The sequence below is a fragment of the Heloderma suspectum genome, chromosome 7, assembly GCF_057233095.1.
Source record: "Heloderma suspectum isolate Gila_16-S chromosome 7, 16-S_ref, whole genome shotgun sequence".
In the NCBI taxonomy this organism is placed as follows: Eukaryota; Metazoa; Chordata; class Lepidosauria; order Squamata; family Helodermatidae; genus Heloderma; species Heloderma suspectum.
The window spans coordinates 4,510,479-4,533,829 of NC_139464.1; the positions used below are offsets into that span (position 1 = coordinate 4,510,479).

Consider the following 23,351-nt stretch of genomic DNA (forward strand, 5'->3'; position numbering starts at 1 on the left):
CGTGGAGCACAAATCAAATAGATGGATAAATAAAATTATTTGAGGAGGAGCGTTGTCACCTGAAGAAATAACAAGGAGTCTTGTGGAACCTTAAAGATCGACGGATGTATTGTGACATAAATACATTCATGGACGACCCTGGCTGCCCCTGATTGTGATAATAACGGTGTGCCTTTAGTGCCTCCCTCCCCAGCCTGGGGCCCTCCAGACGAGCCGGACTGCAACTCCCATCACCCCTAGGCCGCCTGGCCGCCGGGAATCATGGAGCCGCAGTCCGACGCGCCTGGAGAGCGCCGGCCGGCCCGGCCCGGCCCGGCCCGGGGCTCGGCCAGGCCAGGCCTTTCACGCGCTAGCGCCTGGCCCCTTGCGCGCCGCCCACCGTCGCGGCGGCCTCGCCAGCCACCGCGCGATTTCCCGCGCCGCCCGCGCTGCTCGGCGGCCGGCGAGGGGAGCCGCCGAGGCCGCCGGGCGCGCCCAGGCCCCGCCACGGCCCGCCAGCGCGACCCTGTCTCCGGGCCCCGCGGCGCCCCGGGCGGGGCCGCGCCGGCGCAGCGCCGCCTCGCTGCCCCCGGGCTGCTGGGCTCCCGGGGCGCGCGCGCGGCCGGGCCAGCCGCTGTGGGGCGCGCGCGCGCTCCCGCCGCGGCGGGCCGGGCCCGGGCTGTAGGAAAGGCGCGCGCGGGGGTGGACGGACGCGCCTGCGCGCGTGCCCGCAGAGGGGGCGGGGCCGGGGCGCGCGCCGCGAGCCCGCCCGCGCAGGGGACGGGGCGCGCGCCGAGCTGCGCCCGCGGGCGCGCCGGCGGCCCGGTGTCGGCAGAGTCCCTCGGAACCCGCCGAGCGCCGAGCCGAGCCGAGCCGAGCCGAGCCGCGGGGTGGCGGCGCCCCCCGGACGGCTCCTGCAGCGCTCGGCTGGCTCCGACGGACGCTCGGGACGCATGCGCAGCCCCGCCGACGCCCGCCAGCAGGGCGGCGGAAAGGCCCGAGGCGGGGAGGGCGGGGCCGGAGGGCGGGGAGCGCAGCGCCCGGGCTCGGGCTCGCGGCGCCTGCCGGGAAGGGCAGTCCTCCGAGCGGAAGCGGGCCGCGGGCTGCGGACTCCGCGTCCCGCGATGCCCCGCGGCCCCGAGGGGAGTGGGCGGAGCGCGCGCGCGCCAGGGCACGGGGGCGGAGCCGCGCTGAGGCGAGCCGGCGCCGTTTGTGTGCTGAGGCGGCGGAGGCAGCGGGGATGATGTCGGTGCGGGTGGCGGCCCCGCCGGCCGTGGAGCTGAAGGAGCTGGCCGGGCCTCTCGACAAGGCCGGCGGAGCGGGCGCGGCCACCCCCGGCGCCGGGCCCTGCGCTCCGCTGCCCGCCGCCGCCCCGCCGCCCGCCCCGGCTTCGGCGCCGCCGCCGCAAGCCGAGCCTGGCGCGCCGGCCGCGGCCCCCAAAGCGCCGCAGGCTTCGGCCATGAAGCGCAGCGAGCCGCCCCCCCCGCCCGCCTCGTCTCGGGCCCCGCAGCCGCCTCGGCTGGCCGGCGACGGGGGCGACAGCGGCGGCGCGGGCGGGCAGCTCGGCGAGGCCCTGGTCAGCCCCGACGGGACCGTCACGGAGGCCCCCCGCACCGTCAAGAAGGTAGCGCCGCTGCGGGCGGGCGGGCGGGCGAGGATGGGTGGGGGGAGACCCCGGCGACCCCCCCGCCCAGCCCCCCCGAAAGTTCCTTTTCTCCTGAATAAAACCCCGCGCCCGAGTCCGCCCCCCCCCCCCCCCGGGCATCACCCACACGGCCCCATCCTGGCAGGCTGGCAGCCTCAGAAGCAAGACTTCTCCTCCTTGGCCCCATCCTTTGTTCAGTGGGGATCCTTTGCTCCCAGGTAAAGAGGATACGATCCTGTGCACCTGGAACCTTCAAGGAAGACCAGCCCTCTTCACGCGCAGGCACCCGCACACGCGCGAGCGTCTTCCAGTTGTTTCCCGTCCTTGGTAGCGTTGCGCCCCCTCCCCCCGAAATTCTTAGGAATTGGGCTGAGCTTGGGGGAAAAGGGATTTTTGAAGAATCTCCCCGCCCCCAACTGCTAATAATTGGAGCAATATATAGAGGACCCCCCTCCCTTTTGATACTGCTCCCCTCGTGCATTGGTGAAGCTCTTAAATCAGCCTTCCCCAACTTGGTGCCCTCCAGATGTGTTGGACTACAACTCTGGCTGGGGTGTTCTTGGTCCTGTTCTTGGTCCTGTTCCTGTCCTCAAAAATCCTATTGGGAAGAGTCCCCCCCCCCCCCCCGCAAGACTGGGATTCTTTGGCTTTGATTCTCAGATTCCTGGGATGGTCTCAGAGCATTTGAAACCACTTGCTCTGTAACTACCGTTTCTCTTCTCCCGGCATCAGTCTCCTGTTTAAACTGCTTGGTTGTTCATATGCAGAAGTCTCTTCCTTACCTATTTGCTAGTAGAGTAATAGTTCCTTTACTATTCTGTTAGTTGAAAGGAGCACCTGCAGTTTGTATTTGAATATGACCAGTCTTATCCCTTTTTTCCCCAGTGAGATTTCAAGGGACATGGTGGGTCTGTATTTGCTGGGATCGTTAATCATTTTTCTCCCTCTACATTTCCTAGGATGTTTTTTGGTCTACGTTATAAATTTGGTTATTCTCCAAAGTCATCAAAAATATCGGCAGCTGTGTGGGTTTATTAGAGAAACATTAAAGCAACAGCAATAACATAACATCTTGATTAGGACCAACTGAAAGTTGCAAAGTACTAACTAGCTTTTGAGTTTCACACAACCTGTTCTCAGTTCAGATTTTAAACAGCCAAAAAAAGAACAAGGTAGGGGGCAGAAGAGGGGAAAAAACCCTGTTGCTGGTAAAGAGCATGTAGAGCAAGGATGGGTACCTTCCAGGGGTGGGGGGCTACATTGCCCCCCTGTGCCCCACCCAAGGTAGCACCCCTGCCTTCTGCAGAATTTGCCACCGAAATTTGGTGGTGCAGCATGAGCAAAAAGGGGTATTTACAGCAAAATAGCCCCTTTTTGCTGTTGCAGTGTGAATTTGGCAGTGTGTTGGGCATCTGCAAAAAAGGCCAGGGGGTTGCATGTGGGCTATCTGTTGCTCACCTGATGTAGGGGCTTTTGGGTTTAATTTTTAACATTCAGCCTGAGGAAGAGTTATGTAAAACTCCACATCTAGCATGCTACTGTGTAACTTTCAGTTAGTCCTAATGAAAGTGTAATGCAACTGCTGCTGTTGGCATTTTGATTATGTATATTTCACATAAAGAAGAGCGAGGAATATGGAGCCTTGAGGTAGGGGGAAAGGAATGATCTCAGAGTCCTCGCCATTACTGTAGCAGCAGATGTAACAGCCAAGGAGGAAATTATGCTGATCCCCCCAGCTATTTCTAATTCCTAATATGGCAGAAATGTTGGTCTCTCATCCTGACTTGCTACCCTGGAGGATCAGAAAATCAGATAATTTTAGAGATCTGTGTTTCATTGTCCATTTTACCATACCAATAAATTGTAATGGGATCAAATTGATTTGTGTAGTGGCTGCAGGTGAGGTGTACCGAGCTAGGAATACACACAGTTTTTTCTCCTGCTGCAGCATTCTTTCACTTTGAGTTTCAGTTGTGGGGCTTGCTCTAGTGATTGGAAAGGTTGGGCCTGTATCTGCTCACAAATCTAGACAAGGCAGCTTAAGAGACATTAGCATAAATACCCGAAATCGCTAATTGGCACCCCCAAAATGTTTCAAGTTTCAGCTTGAACCAGTCAAGGGCATGCATAGCTTGCCCATCTAATGCACATTGTGCAGTGGAGCCTATTGCAGGTAAAACCATTGTAAGCGCCCAAAGGCTATTCATTTAGAAAACTTGGTGTGCTTCGCTCTAAGCTAGTTCTTTGCAACATCCCCAGAGATGGAAAAGAATCAGCTAACCTTGGAAAGGCAAGATGAAGGTGTGCTGTTTCTCCAGGAAGTTGTGTGGCCATGAAGGATTGCTTCCCTGAGATTCCCAGAGGCATCTGGCTAGCCACTGTGGGAGACAGAATGGCCATTGGGAACTGGTCTTACCACATCAGACCAATGTTGGATTTAGTCCACACATAAAAAAGATACTGTAGAACTGGAAAAAGTGCAACTAAAATGATCAGGGGGCTGGAGCATCTCCCCTATGAGAGAAGGTTACAACAGCTGGGATTGTTTAGCTTGGAAAAGAGGGTAAGGGGAGACATGATAGAGGTCTACAAAATTATGCATGATGTGGAGAATGTGGATAGGGAGACATTTTTCTCCCTCAAAATACTAAAACCTGGGGTCATCCTATGAAGATGACTGGTGGGAGATTTAGGACAGATAAAAGGAAGGACTTCTTTACACAGCACAGAGTTACCACAGGAAATAGTGATGGCCACCCATTTGGATGGCTTTAAAAGGGGGTTGGACAAATTCCTGGAGGAAAAGGATATTAATGTCTACGAGTCTTGATGGCTGTGTGCTACCTCCATTACCAGAGGCAGTGAGCCTCTGTACACCAGTTGCTGGGGAACATGGATGGGAAGGTGCTCTTGCACTCGTGCCTTCCTTGCGGGTTTCTGCTCTACAGCTGGTTGGCTATCACGTGAACAGAATGCTGGGCTGGATGGACTGTTGGTCTGATCCAGCTTGGCTGCTCTTATGTTCTAGTCCAGCATTGGTGTTGAATCCTTCTGGATTGATTTTGTCTTGGCTGTTGCTGTTTTTGGCTAAACATTTCATTTTTATGAAGAAACACCAATGATGCTATATGAACTAGAAAAGCTTTTAAAATAAAGGAGTAATTTTGAAATCTTTAGCATTTATATTATAGTGCTGTTCTACTTATTTTTAACTTGCCTCTGGCTTCAAATTTTTATGCTGCTCTCAGATAACAGTGCATGTTTGGTTGTAAGTTTTATACGTTCTTTATTATGTAAGCCGCTCTGCAAGGGTTACGTAATAACCCTCTAAAAGGTGGCCTATAAGTAAGTGTGTAAATACAATTTTCTTAAGCCTTTAAGGATGGGAGAGATTTTGGTTAGCAAAATGAAAATAGCTCTAACATGCAGACAAAACTGAACAGTTTAGGTAGTATCTGTCCTTATTTGAAATATATTTCTGTTAGTGGTAGTGCAAGTGCTGATCCTTGTATAGCAAAGACTACCACCCATGGATAAGAGGGAAGTATCAACATGCTCCATGTTTTGTAGTCTTTTTTGAGAGAAAAACTCTTAAGGGGCAAACACTCCCAAAACAGCCCAGTGAGGGCTGAACATACTCAGTGGCCATGGAAAGCTGACTCTTGGGTGAAAAAAAAAAAACTTGGGAAGGAGGAATGGAATGATTACCCTAGAGGAACACATGACTGGCTAGCTGGAACCCTGACCAGGAACACTCCCACTACAACATTTTGTTGTAAGTCCCACTTATCCAGTTAATCTAAATGTATTTCTTTACTTATTTGCAAATAATGAGCAGATCTGATGTCTGGGCTGGTAACTGTTGACTTGAGCTATTCAGTGCCTTAGTATCTGATGTCAGTTTACAAGAGGTAATGATGGTGTGTCTGTGAAGGAATAAAGCTTAAGCTGCTTTTGTTTCTTTATCTGGGCCTTTGAATAAGTCTTCCTTTTGTTAAAGGGCTGCTACCAAACTAAAGTTGGGATAAAGGATTCTTGGGCCTTGGAATGTAGTAATTATAGGGTCTGAATCTGGATACCTCCTCCTTGAAAGTATTACCTAGGGCTTAATATTCAGTGATGTAAAATCATGTTTTAAAGAATGCTTTAATTGAAATGGTGATTTCAGTATCTGCTGTTGTCCAAGCCTGGCTGATCATTCAGGAGCCCCTGTTGCTTGCAGTTTGAAGTCAAAACCTCAAACTGGGTGATAACACTTGCAAAGTGGGTTGCAAATACATTTATTCAGGATTAGTGGCTGATATCTCAAACCTTATTGCCTGTTCTGATCTGCTGATTAGAACAGGGAACCAATATATTCCCCATTCTGTTTCCTGCTGTCAGGAGCACTTAGCAGCATTCAATCTATTGCTACAACTTGATGTCTGTCTACTTGTCTGTAAAATTGGAATATATGTTACTTTCTTGTAAAATGCTGGCGCTTACCTCTTATTTTTAAACTGTGTGCCCTGAGAGAAGGGCAGATATCCCACAATAACTAAGGCTACAATCCTATGCACACTTACCTGGGAGTAAGTCCTGTTGAACTGTGTGGGACTTTCTTCCCAGTAGACATGCATAGGATAGCACTGTAAATAACTGAAGGCTTTCTGTATCCAAAGCACCTGTCCACAGAGAATGCTGAGTCTCTACCCATCAGCTCTACATGATATACTACTCTGGCCTTGCTCCTTCTGGTAAGCCTTTGCTAGGAGTTGGTAACTGTGGCATTTCTGCATCATTTGTGATTGGATACTTAAGTCACTCCTAACACAGCAGAATTGTCCACTCTCAGTTTTCTGCCCTGGGATCACCTTTCTTTGATCAGGAGGCAAGTACATGCAGGCACACCTCTGAGGGTGGGTAACTGTTAACTCTCTCACAGAAAATGGTTTATTATAGTGTAAGTATGCCTCCATGAACTTGAGCACACTCCGGGAGAGAGCAGAGGCCTGGAAGGCCTGGCGTGCTATGGTCCATGGGGTCACGAAAAGTCGGACACGACTTAACGACTGAACAACAAAGTATGCCTCTAGTTCTCATTTTTGGTATATGTATGCTGAAGCTATCAACAGTTTGGGAAATAGTGGTTTCACACTAATGAGGCTTATTAAATATTAAGCATACTGAGACCTTTGCATGAAACAACTTTGCATCTTAGCAGCATTTCTACATTCATAAAATATATGCTCTCTGTAACCAAATGCAAGCCTCTGATTCTGCCCTAATGGCCAGCACAGCTATAGTGTGAGAAATCAAACTATGTTTTCTGCTTTCTTAATATGGTCAAAACAACTTATGAAACATATGTGCCTGCCCAGACCCTAATATAATCTTCAGGGGTCCTTCTCTGGGAGCCACTGCCAATGGAAGTGAGGCAGGTGGCTTCCAGGAAGAGGGTCTTTTCTGCTGTGGCATCCGGGCTGTGGAATAAGCTTCCTAGAGAGGTTCGCCTGGCACCTACATTGAACTCTTTCAGGTGCCAGGTGAAGACCTTTTTATTTTCCCAGCATTTTAGCGTTAGTCTTTTAACTTTGATATTTTAAATCTGTTATTGTATTTTAAATCTTTGCATTGTTGCTAGGTTTTATTCTGGTTGCATTTTTATACTGTAGTTTTAAGCTTTTATATTTTATGCTGCCTTTATTCTGTACTTTGTGATTTTAATTTTTGTGAACTGCCCAGAGAGCTTCGGCTACTGGGCAGTATAGAAATTTAATAATAAAATAAATAAATAAAACGGGACCCAATCTAGCAATGTAATAGACAATAGCTTTTCTGTAGCTAGAGTACCACTAGTCAAACACATGTATATGGTCAAACACATGTATATGTGTCACATATGTATATGTCATGTAACACAGAGCATCCCATTAACTGGAATGAGAGCCCTGTTGCATCTTACATGATGAGCTGGCAAATAGTTGCAGGGATGGTAAAATTACTCTGTTATTTTTCAAAATGGGTTTTGGCACTGAGTCTGGGTTACAGAGGGCTGGAAATGAGAGATTTGAAAAACTCACTCTTGATTGCTCAGTATTGTGGTTTGTCTTGCAGGAAAAGACTCCCAGAAATTCATTGCCTTCAGTTTAGAATTTATTTTGATCATGCACTCTGTGTCTACTCATTTTCATTCTAATCAGTAGCAATCAGTTTTATATCATGTTAATAAATGTTTCCCCTCAGACTAATTCCCCATGTTCTGTCTCATGAGTATGGTTTGGTAGGATTCTGTTAACTAGTTATCATCATAGGGGAACTCACTCATTGGTTCCAGCATACACGGACCATCTCCTTTTGTATATACCCAGTTTATTTTTAGGAAGCAATCTCTGATGCGTCTGCAGCTGGGTGCAAAGACTACTGGGAAACAGTAGCTGTGCTTCTGCCTTTCAGTAACAGGAATATAAAGGCGTTCAAGATGAGTAGATGCATATGGCTGGGAAATTAATCCTTAATTTATGTAGCATTAGAAATATCATGAACTCCAATGGCTTTCACATGTCTTGCAGTCATAACCAGTTTAAATGTGCATAACTTAAGTTGAATGGGCTGGAAAAAAAATCTGGTATCCCAGGTGCCTACCACTTGGATCCTGTCCAGTTTCCACTGCCTGTTTTTGGCCTGGTCTGCTGCTTCTGCTTCCACTTGCCTGCCTCCTTCCCAGGCACTATGGCTCCACATGATGAGACAGTAAGATGGGAGGATGAAAGTAATGGACTAAGGGCAGCGCAAACTTGGATTTATACTATTTCTAAGGCTTTGTAGACATTTGATGCATTCTTTGTTAATGAATGTCAGAAAATATAGGGAATTAAAATGTGTGTTGAACCCTCAATTCCTTTTAATAAAGGACTCTTTCAGTGCTCGTAGCCTAGTGCTCTGAAATAGATTGGCAAGGGCAGAAATAGGACATTCATTCAAGTTTTGCAAATTCCTTGAGGAAATCAGATGTATAAATACTTTTGGGATTTATGTCTTTTTTCATTTTTTTTTTTTTTACGGGGGGATGTGCTTGTTGCAGTTAAATTGGTCATCTCCCTAAGACTTTCAGGCAATAATCTGTAGTTTCCCTTGTATGAATAAGGCGCTACAGCTTCTGAGAGCATGAGACCAGCTTCATTGGATCAGACCAATTATCCTTGTAACCTAGTTAGTATCCTGTCTCCAGTGGTGGCCTGCTATATAAACAGCAGAAGCAATGTTAAGCTGTCCAATGTAATAAAATAGATTATTGTCGTTTTTCAGTAGTCTGTTTGGAGACTTTTGCAGCAAATATGTTGTGAGTCTGTTTTTGCTAGTAGCTGATGTTTGTATCTTATTTGGCTTATCCAGGGATTAGACATATGAACATAGATGTCTATAGAATATCTGGAAAGACAGGAGGCTGTTGTCCATACATCCCCCCCACCCCCATATTCTGACATTTGGCTGCAGAGGAAAATGTTGGCACATGAAAGAAATCTGGTCAGAACTGATGTAGGAGAGAGCTGAGCAGAGTCCAGAGCACTGTGTGTAATTTGAGAAGGCCACTTTTGAATTTCTTCCTGAAATTTATGGTAGAATGTTAAAATTATGAGGGAAGAGATTATACACATTCCTTGTCTGAGAGAAAATGAGCCAATACAAACACTTGGTATTTGCTTTATCACTATATATTTAAGATTTGATGAGTGAAGGAAGATTCAAGTGGCAAAGTAAGGTGGAGGCTTCTGTTTTGTCAACTGATGGTAGCCAGGGAGCGATGAAAGCTGAAATATATGGGTAATGGGTCAGTTGCAATGAAGGAGGCAGAAGAAAGTTCAGTATGGACTAAGGTGGAAAGACTACAGGAGGAGGAAGAAAATGTACATTTGATGTGAAAGGGAGACAGGAGATGGAAGATCATGAATCTGGAGGTTGCTCTTACTCAAGAGGCTTGCTTTTGTCCTGGAGGCATTTAAATGAAACTAAAGGATGTCAGGAGCTGTGTCAGAAGATATGAGTCAGGATAAGTCACTGAAGACACTGCACTGGAATATAAGTGGTAGGGGTAGGTGAATGTTGGGAGAGGGAAAACTGCAGACAGGCGTGCTGAAAATAGAAGGTGGTGTTGGGCTGTCGTCACCTGGCAGTCATTGGAGGATTATATCTGAGAATGTTTAATGGGACAACAACATGTGGGTGGGAGGAGAGAGACTGCGAACATTAAAGAGACTGAAGAAATCCCCATCCCCCACCTCAGCGTTGAGTGAAACTTGAGATGAGCAGTTCCTTTTCCCAGTATTGATGATTAAAGTTCTTGGATTGAATGGGGCTTTCAGGTCTTAGAGCAGGCTTGGAGATGACTCCATTAAAAAGTTGCCCAAATGTTACGCTCTTTTTGGTTTCAAATAGCTAACATCGAATGTCTTCCCTGCCTGGTTGCCTGGAGCTAATTTTTACTTGCCACAGGTGTCTGGGCAATTGGCTGTTACAAGTCTGTGCTGTTTATTTAAATTTATAACCCGCTCTTCACCTCTTTGACCCAGGGTGGGGTACATACATAGCGATAAAACAACTTAAAACCATCATCAAAAGCTCCATTTGCATCATAATCCAAAAGTTTCACCCACTTTCAAAGGCCTGCATAAAGAGGTGTATCTTGACTTGCGGAAGAAATGCATACAATGAAGGCACCAGATGCACTGCAGAGGTGAGTTGTAATCAAAAACATTTGGAAGGCATAGGTTGCCCACCACACCGTAGAGCATTCTTTGCTTTCTCCATCACCATAGGGGTCCCTACATGCTCATCTTCCTGTTTTTCTTTATCCCATAATAAATGTTCATTCTCTGTACCCCTCTTTCTCTCTACACTGCCCTTGGGCTATTACCCCGTTTTCTGTCATTGACTTTTTTTGTTCCACATCCCACTCCTTCCTTCTCATTGCTCCAAAGGAACAGCGCATGCTTTCTTCACAATCTGTACCCTGGGAGAATATGGGATGCGGCCAGACTGAACAGTGTGGCTCACTGGAAAAAACTGTGCTAGCTCCATCATATGCCTCTTAATCCAGGTATAGAGGGAGCAATGCAGAAGCAGTGACCCGGGCATTTTCCTATCCCTGCTTTTGATTAGCTTGGGTATCCCTTATGGACTACAGTAGACCCTTGGAATTCCCTCAGGGGGCACAGTTGGTTACTGAGCATTACGTTGTGCAAGCCTGTTTGAAGGATTCAGATACAGCGCTGTTGACTTGAAGGAGGGAATGTATCTCAACTTGGAGTGGAAAGTTCTGGTCAATCACTTTGGGATAATAATATAAAAAGATGGTGCTTGTTCAAACTGGCAAAGTCTTGTTTCTGCCCTCCCCTTTGCAGTCTTATTCGATAATGTCTGTAATCCAGTTTCTTAAGTTCCCACAGTGTTTGGTCATGAAAACAGGGAAACCTTGTTTGTCTTCCAAGCAAGCTGGAGCATCATGTCTGTAAAATGGATTGTCAAGATGATTGTTAAATAGAACGTTGAGAGGAATGGGAGAACCATTAGATTGTAGTTCATCCGGAAATGTTGCTTAGTCAAATGTTTGGCTCTGCTTTTGGGAAAGTAGTGCCATCAGTTTTATTTGTTTATAAGAGTATTTCTAGACTGCTTTTCAGTCCTAAACAAGCGCTCCCAAAGTGGTGTACAATACTTCTGTTACAGAGTTTAGAGGAGGCATTTTACTGTCCATTGAATGTAAAGCTATTATAATTAGTCATATTCCTAAATTTAAGAACTACGTTCCGCCTCTTTCCATTAAGAGTATATCAGGAACTTATTGATTAGGAAACACGGGGCTACTCCATCCTTGTAAACCAATGCCAGAAGTTGAGCTGTCAGAGTTGTTGCTCCCCTTTTCTTGTGTGTCCATAGTAAAAGGCTTATTGCTGTTGAGATATGATATTCTGTTGCATAGCCTAGGCTAGGAGTCATAGAAACCTGTTGCCTGGATAGAGGAGCAGTGGGGTTACCAAGTCCTTCAGTTTAGAGCTGAGCTATACTAGAGATGCATTTATAAATTTGAAATTGTGCTCTTGACCTTTCAGTACAAAGTTCAACCTAAATAATCCAGCAGCTATTTGTCTGGTGTTTGTCTTGCGTATGCTCATCATTCCTACAATTTCAAGGCCTGCAAAAATAATCAACTAAGTATACACAAACTTTCCAATTAAACATGTATGGTGTCTCTGATTCCTGGGCTCCGTTTTCAATGAGACTGTCATTGGTCCAGCGAGTAATGAGGCAGAAAACAGCTCTGTGTGTGTTGTATTTTTAAGGTATGACTCACAGTGTGATGCTACGCATGTCTACTCAGAAGTAAGTATCACTGTGCTCAGTAGGGCTTGCATGGGAGTAGGTGTGCACAGGATTGTAGCCTAAGTTTGGCGTTGCAAGAAGCCCCCTGAGACATTGAGCTAAGTCATTGGGCTCTTAGCAACAGAACAGATCCCCCCTGCCTCTAGTCTGCAAGGTAGCTGTTTGCACCTTCCATGGGTTGTATGTGCATGCTGGGGGAAGGACCTGAGAAGTTCACTGGGTTTCTGTGATGTCTGTCCTAATTGCAATGGACATTTGTTTGTATTCCCTGCTGTGATTTTAAAGTAAAGTAGTTACACTCCTGGTATGTTGATGAGTTTTAACCGATCCAGAGTAATCAAGGGTAGAAGCTAATTAAGTGATTCAGTTGTTCCACATTATGTCTGTCCTTGATCTCTTGGTTTCTGTCAAGGAGTTAGTTGCTTGATTTTTAGATACTGACTCATTTCTGCCTATGAGTTGGAGAACCTTCATGCCTGGATTTGCATACGCATCTTGAGGCAGGTTTAGTGCTATAGCCATATTGACCATGTGACACATAATGATTGTTTAATAGCTGATGTGCTCCTTTTTAATTTATACAGGCTTGAGGGGATTTGAAATCTGGGAGTAAAGATATTGGCAAAGAAAACACATCATGCTTATTTAAGTGATCCATGTGCAACGCTTGGCAATCCTTACAGCAGCTACCCTCTAAGTTAAGGTAAAGGTAAAGGTGTCCCCAGCCAGTCGTGTCCGACTCTAGGGTGTGGTGCTCATCCCCGTTTCTAAGCCGAAGAGCCAGCGCTGTCCGAAGACGCTTCCGTGGTCATGTGGCCGGCCTGACTGAACACCGAGGTGCACGGAACGCTGTTACCTTTCCCGCCGAGGCGGTACCTATTTATCTACTTGCAATTTCTTGCTTTCGAACTGCTAGGTTGGCAGGAGCTGGGACTGAAGACGGGAGCTCACTCCGTCATGCGGCACTCGGGTCTCGAACTGCTGACCTGCCGACCTTCCAGTCTGCAGTTCAGCGTCTTAACCACTAAGCCACCGCGGTCTCTAAGTTAGGCCAGTATTAATCTTATATTGCAAATTGGAACTGAGGCTGTATGGCTGAGGCTGAGCCATATCTGTTCTGAATCACTTGCTGAATAGGTTGTCCAAGGGTCTTGTAAGTCTGCCCTTGGAAATTTTCTTTGTCCAGCATTGATCAGTTCTGCCCTAAGCAGCTGTGTGTGTATGAATAGCATTGGGTAATGTGGTGGTTTTCCTGGGTGGATTGATTTAAATCAAGGTAATACAATTAGCTGATTTAAATCGCCAAGAGAAAATCCTGATATATATCATTGGTTTAAATGCAGTTTGCCATTGCTACTGATAGTTCTTCACATATTTCTTAAACTGTGATGGGGATTTGATCATTAAAACAAGTTAATTCAAAGCATTTTACAACATCAAGGAGGGTATATTCCTAGATAGGGTTTCTTAGGCCCATGACAGTTTTTCTGTGGCAAAAGTGTGGAGGAATATAGGGATTGGAAACTGTGTCTGTGCTATAATGGCTTGTCTTTTTCTTTCCAGTTCACTCCACTGTTCTTTTCCATGTTGCCTCCTTCTCTTTATTGTCTCTCTGCTTTAAGTCCACTTCCTTGCTTGGCCCAGCTCTACCACCACATAAGCACAGAACAACAACAAGCCTATCCAGGTTATGTCTTCCCGCGTGTGACTTCAGTCAAAGAAACATAGGGAAGTGCCTTACACTCAGTCAGACCGTTGGTCCGTGTAGCCCAGTATTGTTGATACTGACTGGCAGCAATGGCTCCCCAGGGTTTCAGAAAGGGTTCTTTCCTAGCCCTACCTGGAGATGCTGGGGATTGAAACCGGGACCTTCTGCATGCAAAGCAGGGGCTCTGCCACAGAGTTATGACAAAGCCCAGAACTTTCAAAAAGCAAGAGCTGATGGTTAGGCTGGACAGAGCCATTTTTATGAGAGGAAAAACGGAAATCAGTGCTCATATTTGATTGGTAGGTAACTCAATTTAAACCAGTGTCACAGAGCCATTAATTCATTGTTGTGCAATGGTAAGTGTAAGTTTGCCATGTTTGTGATTAAGAGTTAGTTGCAACTTTTTATTTTTTAAAATAGACGTTTAGTATTTTTATTGATTTTTAAAAATGATTCAAATGAAAACTGATTTTTGATTATTAGTTTTAAATTGTTGATTTTTACGACTCTGTAGTCTTCCAATACATGCTCAAATATGCCTCTGTCATCAGAGGGAAAGCTCATGTGATCACGGTTGCCCCTAGAATCACCATGAGGTGAAATCAGAATATGTGTAAACAATTTCCAGGAGCTTATATGCTTGGTTAGTAGCATTTGTCTCTGATGCAAAGGAAAATTATAAACACCTCTGGGAGCACCTTCTTTCAGGAAGACAGCAGATCAGCAACAACTCAAAATAAGCTATTGCTTGATCTAGTCTGAACAGCTAGCATGGGAATTTTAGGACTGACCAAGGCAAGTGTCTGATTTGGTTACAATGTAATATTAGCATATTTTATTTCAAATTTACCATTTATATACTATGCCTTATGGGGTTAAGTATGCAGATGTACATAACTCTTGTTTTAGCAGAAGAGGAATGATACTAGCTGGTAATCCATGTGGTATGCAGATCTCTTGGGAACCGTATTGCAAGGTCTTTCCCTAGCAGGTGCTAATCTCTTATTTCAATGCTTACTGCAATATAAATTAGGCTTACCAATGCCACTCACTTTATGATTTGAAACTTCTGTGTTTTCTTACCTCAAAGCCGCTGGCAAGGGCTCCACCACTCCCTAAACAATTTCTGTGCCTCTAAACTTTGTTTTGACCAGGAGCCATGCACAGGAAATTTGAAACAGTTTGTTTCATTGTAGGGCAAATTGAGCTTGGGATGCATGGTTTAATTTCCTTTCCACCTATGCTGATAGGCCTCTGTCCACTTTAATTTTGTCCCTCCTGTTCCAGCCTGTTTTAGAGGAGCGGTTCATGACTGTAGGCAGTAGAGCTCATATAAATAAGAGGAAGGAGGAATTGGGTTGCTTGTGCTCATGGGGGAGCCTAAGGGCAGTAGTCAAGTGCCAGGCTAAATCTGGGTGTGGGGGCAAGAGTGCTTTAGAGGCATTTGGTGTAGAGCGATCACGTGCTCCTTCTTTGTTAACCAGTTGAGGCTCATTAGGTTTTAAGAGAAGGTCATTGAATTAAGTGCGAAGTCATCCCCACATGAAATTTAAATGTTCTCTGTAAATTGGGTGGCAATGCGATTTTTGTTACTTGTCACTTGGGTGCTGGTAGTGACTGTATTGAAAGGTTTTAATGCAGGCAAGCAATGACTTGAGTATGGTCCAGAATAGGGGAAAGGTATGTAGCTAAAACACACTAAATTAACTACTGAAACAACTGATTTCTGTACATGACAGACATGTTTTCCTTGGCACCCTCCACTCTTCACATGCTATACATTTGGATGGTTACGGTCCCTTATGATTTACTGATTAGATACACCCATATCTTAGGAAGTTTCTGATATTAATAGAGAATAAAACAATTTATTCCGGCCAACTTTCAAAGATGCTCTAGGTGGATGGATGATATGCTGGAGGTGACGGACTCGACCTTGGGGGAGCTGGGGGTGGCGACGGCCGACAGGAAGCTCTGGCGTGGGCTGGTCCATGAAGTCACGAAGAGTCGGAAGCGACTGACTGGATAAACAACAACTAGGTTAATAAGCAGTATAGTAACTAAACAAAATACAATTGTGCATTTATACATAATGGATAATGGAATGCCTTCCCCAGAGAGGCTCACCTGGTGCTTACATTGTGGTCTGTTTGGCATAAAGTAAAGACCTTTTTATTTTCCCAGGTTTTGTAGTTTTTAGGTCTTTCCCTGCTGCTAGTTTTTACTTTGGTTTTATTCTGTTTTAAACCTTTAATATAAAGGTTTTATATTATGTTTCATCATGTTGAATTTTACAGTTATAATTTTTGTGAACCACCCAGAAAGGTTTGGCTATTAGGTGGTATAGAATTGTGGCACCTTAAAGATGAACAAATTTATTCTGATACAAGCTTTCATAGAGTATAGCTCACTTTATCAGATAGATGGAGTGTTATGGGGGCTGTTCACAAGTCATGGTGGCATTCGGTGCCAAATTCTGTGTGATTTACGGGATGCAAGCCACTTCCGTTTTCTGTAAACAACCGCCGATCAGCTCGATCACAGGTTATGGGTGTGACGTGTGAACCCAGAGTGGGTATTAAACCCAGTGGTTGACCCAACAACAATGGATTAACCGTTGGTTTGTTTTGCCCTTAAACAACCCATTGTCCAGGTTTGTATGTCACACTCACAGCCTTGGATTTGGTTGATTGGAGGTTGTTTACAAAAAATGAAAGTGGGTCATAGATGGCGTTCATCCCCACAAATTGTGGTTTAAATGACTCACAATTTCATAGAATCATAGAATAGTAGAGTTGGAAGGAGCCTATAAGACCATTGAGTCCTACCCCCTGCTCAGTGCAGGAATCTAAGTGAAAGCATCCCTGACAGATGGCTGTCCAACTTCATCTTGAATGCCTCCAGTGTGGGAGAGCCCACTACCTCCCTAGGTAATGGTTCCATTGTCGTATTGCTCTAACAATCAGGAAGTTTTTCCTGATGTTCAGCCGGAATCTGGCTTCCTGTCACTTGAGCCCATGATTCCATATCCTGCACTCTGGGATGATCAAGAAGAGATCCTGGCCTTCCTCTCTGTGGCAGCCTTTCAAGTACTTGAAGAGTGCTATCATATCTCCCCTCTGTCTTCTCTTTTCAAGGCTAAGCATGCCCAGTTCTTTCAGTCTCTCTTCATAGGGCTTTGTTTCCAGTCCCCTGATCACCTTCATCGCCCTCCTCTGAACCCTCTCCAGTTTGTTTGCATCCTTTTTAAAGCGTGGCACCCAGAAATGGACACAGTACTCCAGATGAGGCCTAAGCAGTGCTGAGTAGAGGGGAACTAGGACTTCATGTGATTTGGAAGTTATACTTCTATTATTGAAGCCCAAAATAGCATTTGCCTTTTTTGCAGCCACATCACATTGTTGGCTCATATTCAGCTTGTGATTGACAACAATTCCAAGAACCTTCTCGCTTGCAGTATTGTTGAGCCACGTATCATCCATCTTGTAACTGTGCATTTGGTTTCTTTTTCCCAGGTGCAGAACTTGGCATTTATCCCTATTAAATGTCATTCTGTTGTTTTTTGCCCAGCGCTTCAGCCTATCAAGATCACTTTGAATTCTGTTTTTGTCTTCCAGGGTATTTGCTGTCCCGCCCAAGTTTGTGTCATCGGCAGATTTGATCAGCATTCCCTGCACCTCCTCCTCCAAGTCATTCATAAAAATGTTGAAGAGCACTGGGCCCAGGACTGAGCCCTGTGGTGCCCCACTCGTTACCTCTCCCCAGTTTGAGAAAGTCCCATTGACAAGCACTCTTTGAGTCCGATTCTGTAGCCAGCTGTGGATCCATCTGATAGTTGTTTCATCTAGCCCACTTTGAGCTAGTTTGCTAATCAGGCTATCATGGGGCACTTTGTTGAAAGCTTTGCTGAAGTCGAGGTATATGATGTCCACAGCATTCCCACAGTCCACAAGGGAGGTTACCTGTTCCAAAAGTGAGATCAGATTTGTCTGGCAGGATTTGTTCTTGACAAATCCATGTTGGCTTCGAGTAATCACTGCATTGTTTTCAAGGTGCTTACATATTTTTTATTTATTTATTTATTTATTTTATTCATTTCATTTCTATACCGCCCAATAGCCGAAGCTCTCTGGGCGGTTCACAAAAATTAAATCCAAGCAACACACAATAAAACAATTTAAAATATACAGAACATTAAAACCACAATATAACAATACAACCACAATAAAACCTAGCAGCAGTGCAGGAGTTTAAAATACAGATTTAAAACAGCAAAGATAAAAATTTAGAAATCTAAAATGCTAAAATGCCTGGGAAAATAAAAAGGTCTTCACCTGGCGCCGAAAGGAATACAATGTAGGCGCCAGGCGAACCTCACTAGGGAGCTCATTCCAGAGCCGGGGTGCCACAGCAGAAAAAGCCCTCCTCCTCGTAGCCACCCGCCTCACTTCCTTTGGCAGGGGCTCACGGAGAAGGGCCACTGATGATGATCTTAAGGTCCGGGCAGGCACATATGGGAGGAGGCGATCCTTCAGGTAACCTGGCCCCAAGCCGTTAAGGGCTTTGAATGTTAACACCAGCACTTTGAATCGGGCCCGGAAATGGACTGGCAGCCAGTGCAGCTGGAAAAGTACTGGCGTAATATGAGCTCGCAGGCCAGTCCCTGTTAACAATCTTGCTGCCCTATTTTGGACCAGCTGAAGTTTCCGGACCGTTTTCAAAGGCAGCCCCACATATAACACATTGCAGTAATCCAGACGAGAAGTTATCAGAGCATGGATAACTGTAGCAAGGCTATCTCTGTCCAGATAAGGGCGTAGTTGGTATACCAGCCTAAGCTGATAAAAAGTGCTCTGTGCCACTGAGTTCACCTGTGCCTCAAGTGACAGTTCTGGATCCAAGAGCACCCCCAAACTACGAACCTGATCCTTTAGGGGGAGTGCAACCCCCTCCAGAACAGGTTGAATATCACCTAGCCGGGCAGACGAACCATCCACTAACAGTACCTCCGTCTTGTCTGGATTGAGTTTCAGTTTATTAGCCCTCATCCAGTCCATTCCCGTTCCCAGGCACTGATTCAGAACAGTCACTGCCTCACCTGGTTTTGATGTAAAAGAGAGGTAGAGCTGGGTGTCATCTGCATATTGATGGCACCTCAACCCACACCTCCGGATAACCTCCCCCAGCGGTTTCATGTAGATGTTAAACACATGGGGGATAAAATAGAGCCCTGTGGAACCCCATGGCACAATTGCCATGGCACAGAGCAATAATCCCCCAGCACCACCTTCTGGAATCGGCCATCCAAGTAGGAGCGGAACCACTGTAGTGCAGTGCCTCCTACTCCCAACCCAGACAACCTATCCAGAAGGATACCATGGTCGATGGTATCGAAAGCCGCTGAGAGGTCCAGGAGAATCAACAGGGTCGCACTCCCCCTGTCCCTCTCCCGGCAGAGGTCATCCCACAGGGCGACCAAGGCAGTTTCCGTTCCAAAACCAGGCCTGAAGCCCGATTGAAATGGATCTAGATAATCCGTTTCATTCAACAGTGCCTGGAGCTGTCCTACAACCACCCGCTCAAGCACCTTGCCCAGGAAGGGGATGTTGGCCACTGGCCTATAATTGTTAACATCCTCTGGGTCCAGGTTAGGCTTTTTCAGGAGTGGTCTAATTACTGCCTCTTTTAAAGCGGCAGGCACCACTCCCTCTCTCAAGGAGGAATTTACAACCTCCTGGACCCAGCCGGACAACCCCTCCTTGTTTGATTTAATAAGCCATGAAGGGCAAGGGTCAAGCACACAAGTGGTCGATCGGACTTGGCCAAGCACCTTGTCCGCATCCTCAGGCCTCAGTAACTGAAACTCATCCAATAAAACTGGACCAGACGGTGCTCTGAACGCCTCTACCAATGGAACTGCATTAATGGTGGTGTCCAATTCATGACGAATCTGAGCGACTTTATCCTCAAAGTGCCGTGCAAACTCGTCACAGCGTGCTGCCGAGGGTTCCACCGTCTCTCTCCCTGGCCCAGAATGTAACAGGCCGCAAACCACTCGGAAAAGCTCCGCTGGACGACACTGAGAAGATGCAATGCTGGTGGAAAAGAACTGTCTCTTTGCCACCCTCACCGCCACAGAGTAGGCTCAATAGTGGACTCTTACCTGTGTTCGGTCAGACTCAGCACGAGTTTTCCTCCACCTGCGTTCTAGCCGTCTCCCCTCTTGCTTCATTGCCCTCAGCTCAGGTGTATACCAAGGAGCTGGCCGGGCTCTGCTCAGAGGGAGAGGGTTCCCCCACCCAGGTCTCAGTAATACATGCCATACTCATAGAATCATAGAATATTAGGGTTGGAAGGGGCCTACAAGGCCATCGAGTCCAACCCCCTGCTCAATGCAGGAATCCAAGTCAGAGCATCCCTGACAAACGGCTGTCCAGCCTCGTCTTGAACGCCTCCAGTGTGGGAGAGCCCACCACCTCCCTAGGTAATTGGTTCCATTGTCATATTGCTCTAACAGTCAGGAAGTTTTTCCTGATGTTCAGCCTGAATCTGGCTTCCTGTCACTTGAGCCCATGATTCCGTGTCCTGCACTCTGGGATGATGGAGAAGAGATCCTGGCCTTCCTCTCTAAGACAACCTTTCAAGTACTTGAAGAGTGCTATCATATCTCCCCTCAGTCTTCTCAAGGCTAAACATGCCCAGTTCTTTCAGTCTCTCTTCATAGGGCTTTGTTTCCAGTTCCTGATCATCTTTGTTGCCCTCCTCTGAACCCTCTCCAGCTTGTCTGCATCCTTCTTAAAGTGTGGTGCCCAGAACTGGACACAGTACTCCAGAGGAGGCTTAAGCAGTGCTGAGTAGAGGGGAACTAGTACTTCCGGGGATTTGGAAGCTATGCTTCTATTAATGCAGCCTAAAATGGCATTTGCCTGTTTTTGCAGCCACATCACGTTGTTGGCTCATAAGATCCTTCTCGCTTGTACTGTTGTTGAGCCACGTATCATCCATCTTGTAACTGTGCATTTGGTTTCTTTTTCCTAGGTGCAGAACTTGGCATTTATCCCTATTAAATGTCATTCTGTTGTTTTCTGCCCAGCACTCCAGTCTATCCAGATCACTTTTTTGTTTCTGTCTTCCAAAGTATTGGCTATCCCGCCCAGTTTTGTGTCATCTGCAAATTTGATCAGCATTTCCTGCACCTCCTCCTCCAAGTCATTAATAAAAATGTTGAAGAGCACTGGGCCCTGGATTGAGCCCTGCGGTACCCCACTCGTTACCTCTCCCCAGTTTGAGAAGATCCCATTGATAAGCACTCTTTGAGTCTGATTCTGTGGATCCACCAGATTGTCGTTTCATCTAGCCCACTTTGAGCTAGTTTGCTCATCAGGCTATCATGGGGCACTTCGTTGAAAGCTTTGCTGAAGTCGAGTTATATGATGTCTACAGCATTCCCACGGTCCACAAGGGAGGTGACCTGATCAAAAAATGAGATCAGACTCGTCTGGCAGGACTTGTTTTTGACAAATCCAAATCCTGATGGCTTTATAATCCACTCCAGAATTTTCCCAGGGATTGTTGTCAGACTGACTGGTCTGTAGTTCCCAGGTTCCTCCTTTTTACCCTTTATGAAGATAGGGACAACATTAGCCCTCCTCCAGTTATCTGGCACTTCCCCCGTCCTCTATGATTGCTCAAAGATAATAGACAATGGTTCTGGGAGCTCTTCTGCCAGTTCCTTTATTCCTCTAGGATGCATTTCATCTGGCCCTGGAGATTTGAACTCATTCAACGTAATGAGGTGTTCCTTGACCATATGCCTATCAGTCTTAAGCTGCAGTCCTGTCTCTCTTCAGTCTGTACTTCGCCTTTGCGATATGTATTTTTAACATACAGTGCAACTCCACCTCCCTTTCTATTCCTCCTGTTCTGTTTGAACAAGTTATATCCTTCAATTGCTGTATTCCAGTCATGAGAGTCATCCCACCAAGTTTTAGTTACATTTATCAAGTCATAATTTCCCTCCCATATTAAGAGTTCAAGTTCGTTCTGTTTGTTTCCCATACTCTGGGCATTAGTGTATTGACATCAAAGACTATGTGCTTCATGGTCTGGCTTTTTTCCTACATGTTTCTGAAGACTATGATTCGGCACTATTAGAGGTGTTCTCTCTGTTGCGGTGCATGAGCCTTCATCCATTGTTACCCTCAACTTTACATCTCCCTCCCCTGCAGGATTCAGTTTCAAGTCCTCCTGATGAAGTTCTTCAGGCTGTGGCCAAACACATTCTTCCCATCCTTTGTGAGGTGCAACCCGTCCCTTGCCAACAGTCCATCTTCCAGGAAGTATAGCCCATTGTCCCAGAATCCAAATCTCTCATGCCAGCACCACCTTTGTAGCCAGTCATTCACCTGGAGTATTTTTCTTTCCCTTTCTATCCCTCTTCTAACTACTGGAAGGATGGATGAGAAAACCATCTGGGCCCCAAAGTTCTTGAGTTTTCATCCCAAAGCTTCAAAGTTTGACGTGATTTCTTCGTAGCTCTGCTTGGCGGTATCATTTGTTCCCACATGGATGAGAAGAAAGGGATACCTGTCAGTGGGCTTTATGAGTGTAGACAACCCTTCAGTCACATCTCTAATCCATCCTCCTGGGAGACAGCATACCTGCTGAGTCCATGGGACTTCGTGACATACTTGGGTTTCGATCCCATACAGCAAGGAGTCTCCCACTACTACTACTCCTTGTTGTTGTAGGCCTTGGTTTCATCGCCTCTGCTTGACTGATCTTCAGCCTCTTGGTCGCTCTCATGCAGGTTTCCCTGTAATTCTTCCTCTGCAGGCTGTCCTCCAGTCTCCTCCTCAAGTACCTGGAAATAGTTCCATAGTTGCAGTGCTTTCACTGGTGTAGAGTGGCCTCTAGTTCTTCTGCTCCTAACTGTCATCCTTTTCCAAGGAGTATCCTCTACTGCATTTTTCCTCACCTCAGCATTTTCCTCTTCTTCCTCAGCTTGCCATTGCTCTTCTAGCTTCTGTTCTTCACTTTGCTGCTGTAGTTCCACCGTTCTATCCAAGAACTCTTTGTGTTCTCTTATTCCCTGGAGGGTCGCCACTCGCCACTCCAGTCCTCTTACTTTTTCTTCCTACAGCATGATCAACTTGCACTTGTTGCACGTGTAGGCCATGTTGATCTCAGGCAAGAAAACAAACATGGCAGAGATGTTGCAGGTCACCACCACTGGAGAGTCTTTTCCTTCCATAGTCTCTATTCCCTTTATGTTTCTAGCTTTCTGATTGTACTGGAATAGCCTGTGCTTGGTCCTCTATTCACTGGAGATTAAAAACACAGGCACATTTGCTTCCATGACATGCGAACTGGGTCATAGAGAGTTTTAGATTTATATACAGAATGTGTGGTGGTGGTGGTGAGAATTGTAAGCAGTGAAGTCAGAAGGAAATTAAATGCAGAAAGTACTGCTAGTGGCAATCACATTGTTAATAGTAGCCATTCACAGTACAATTGCTGCTGATAACACAAACATCCTGGACCTAGGTAACCCAGTTAACACATGCAGTGTAATAAAAATCTGTTATCCAGATTCCAGCCTCTGGCAATAGAATTGAACCTGTTGATGAATTCTAATGTAACAGTTTCTCACTCTGATTT

The 23,351-nt window shown here is 46.2% G+C and overlaps 1 protein-coding gene across 1 annotated transcript in view; it reads left to right on the top strand.

The window, feature by feature from the left end:
* Nucleotides 1-752: 752 nt before the first annotated feature.
* AHCYL2 (adenosylhomocysteinase like 2) overlaps nucleotides 753-23,351 on the top strand; it is a 151,447-nt gene continuing 128,848 nt past the window's right edge. The window contains exon 1 of the mRNA XM_084808928.1: nucleotides 753-1,603. Within this exon, the coding sequence (XP_084665054.1) occupies nucleotides 1,220-1,603 (384 nt within the window). The 5' untranslated portion in view covers nucleotides 753-1,219. The remainder of the gene's footprint in view (nucleotides 1,604-23,351) is intronic.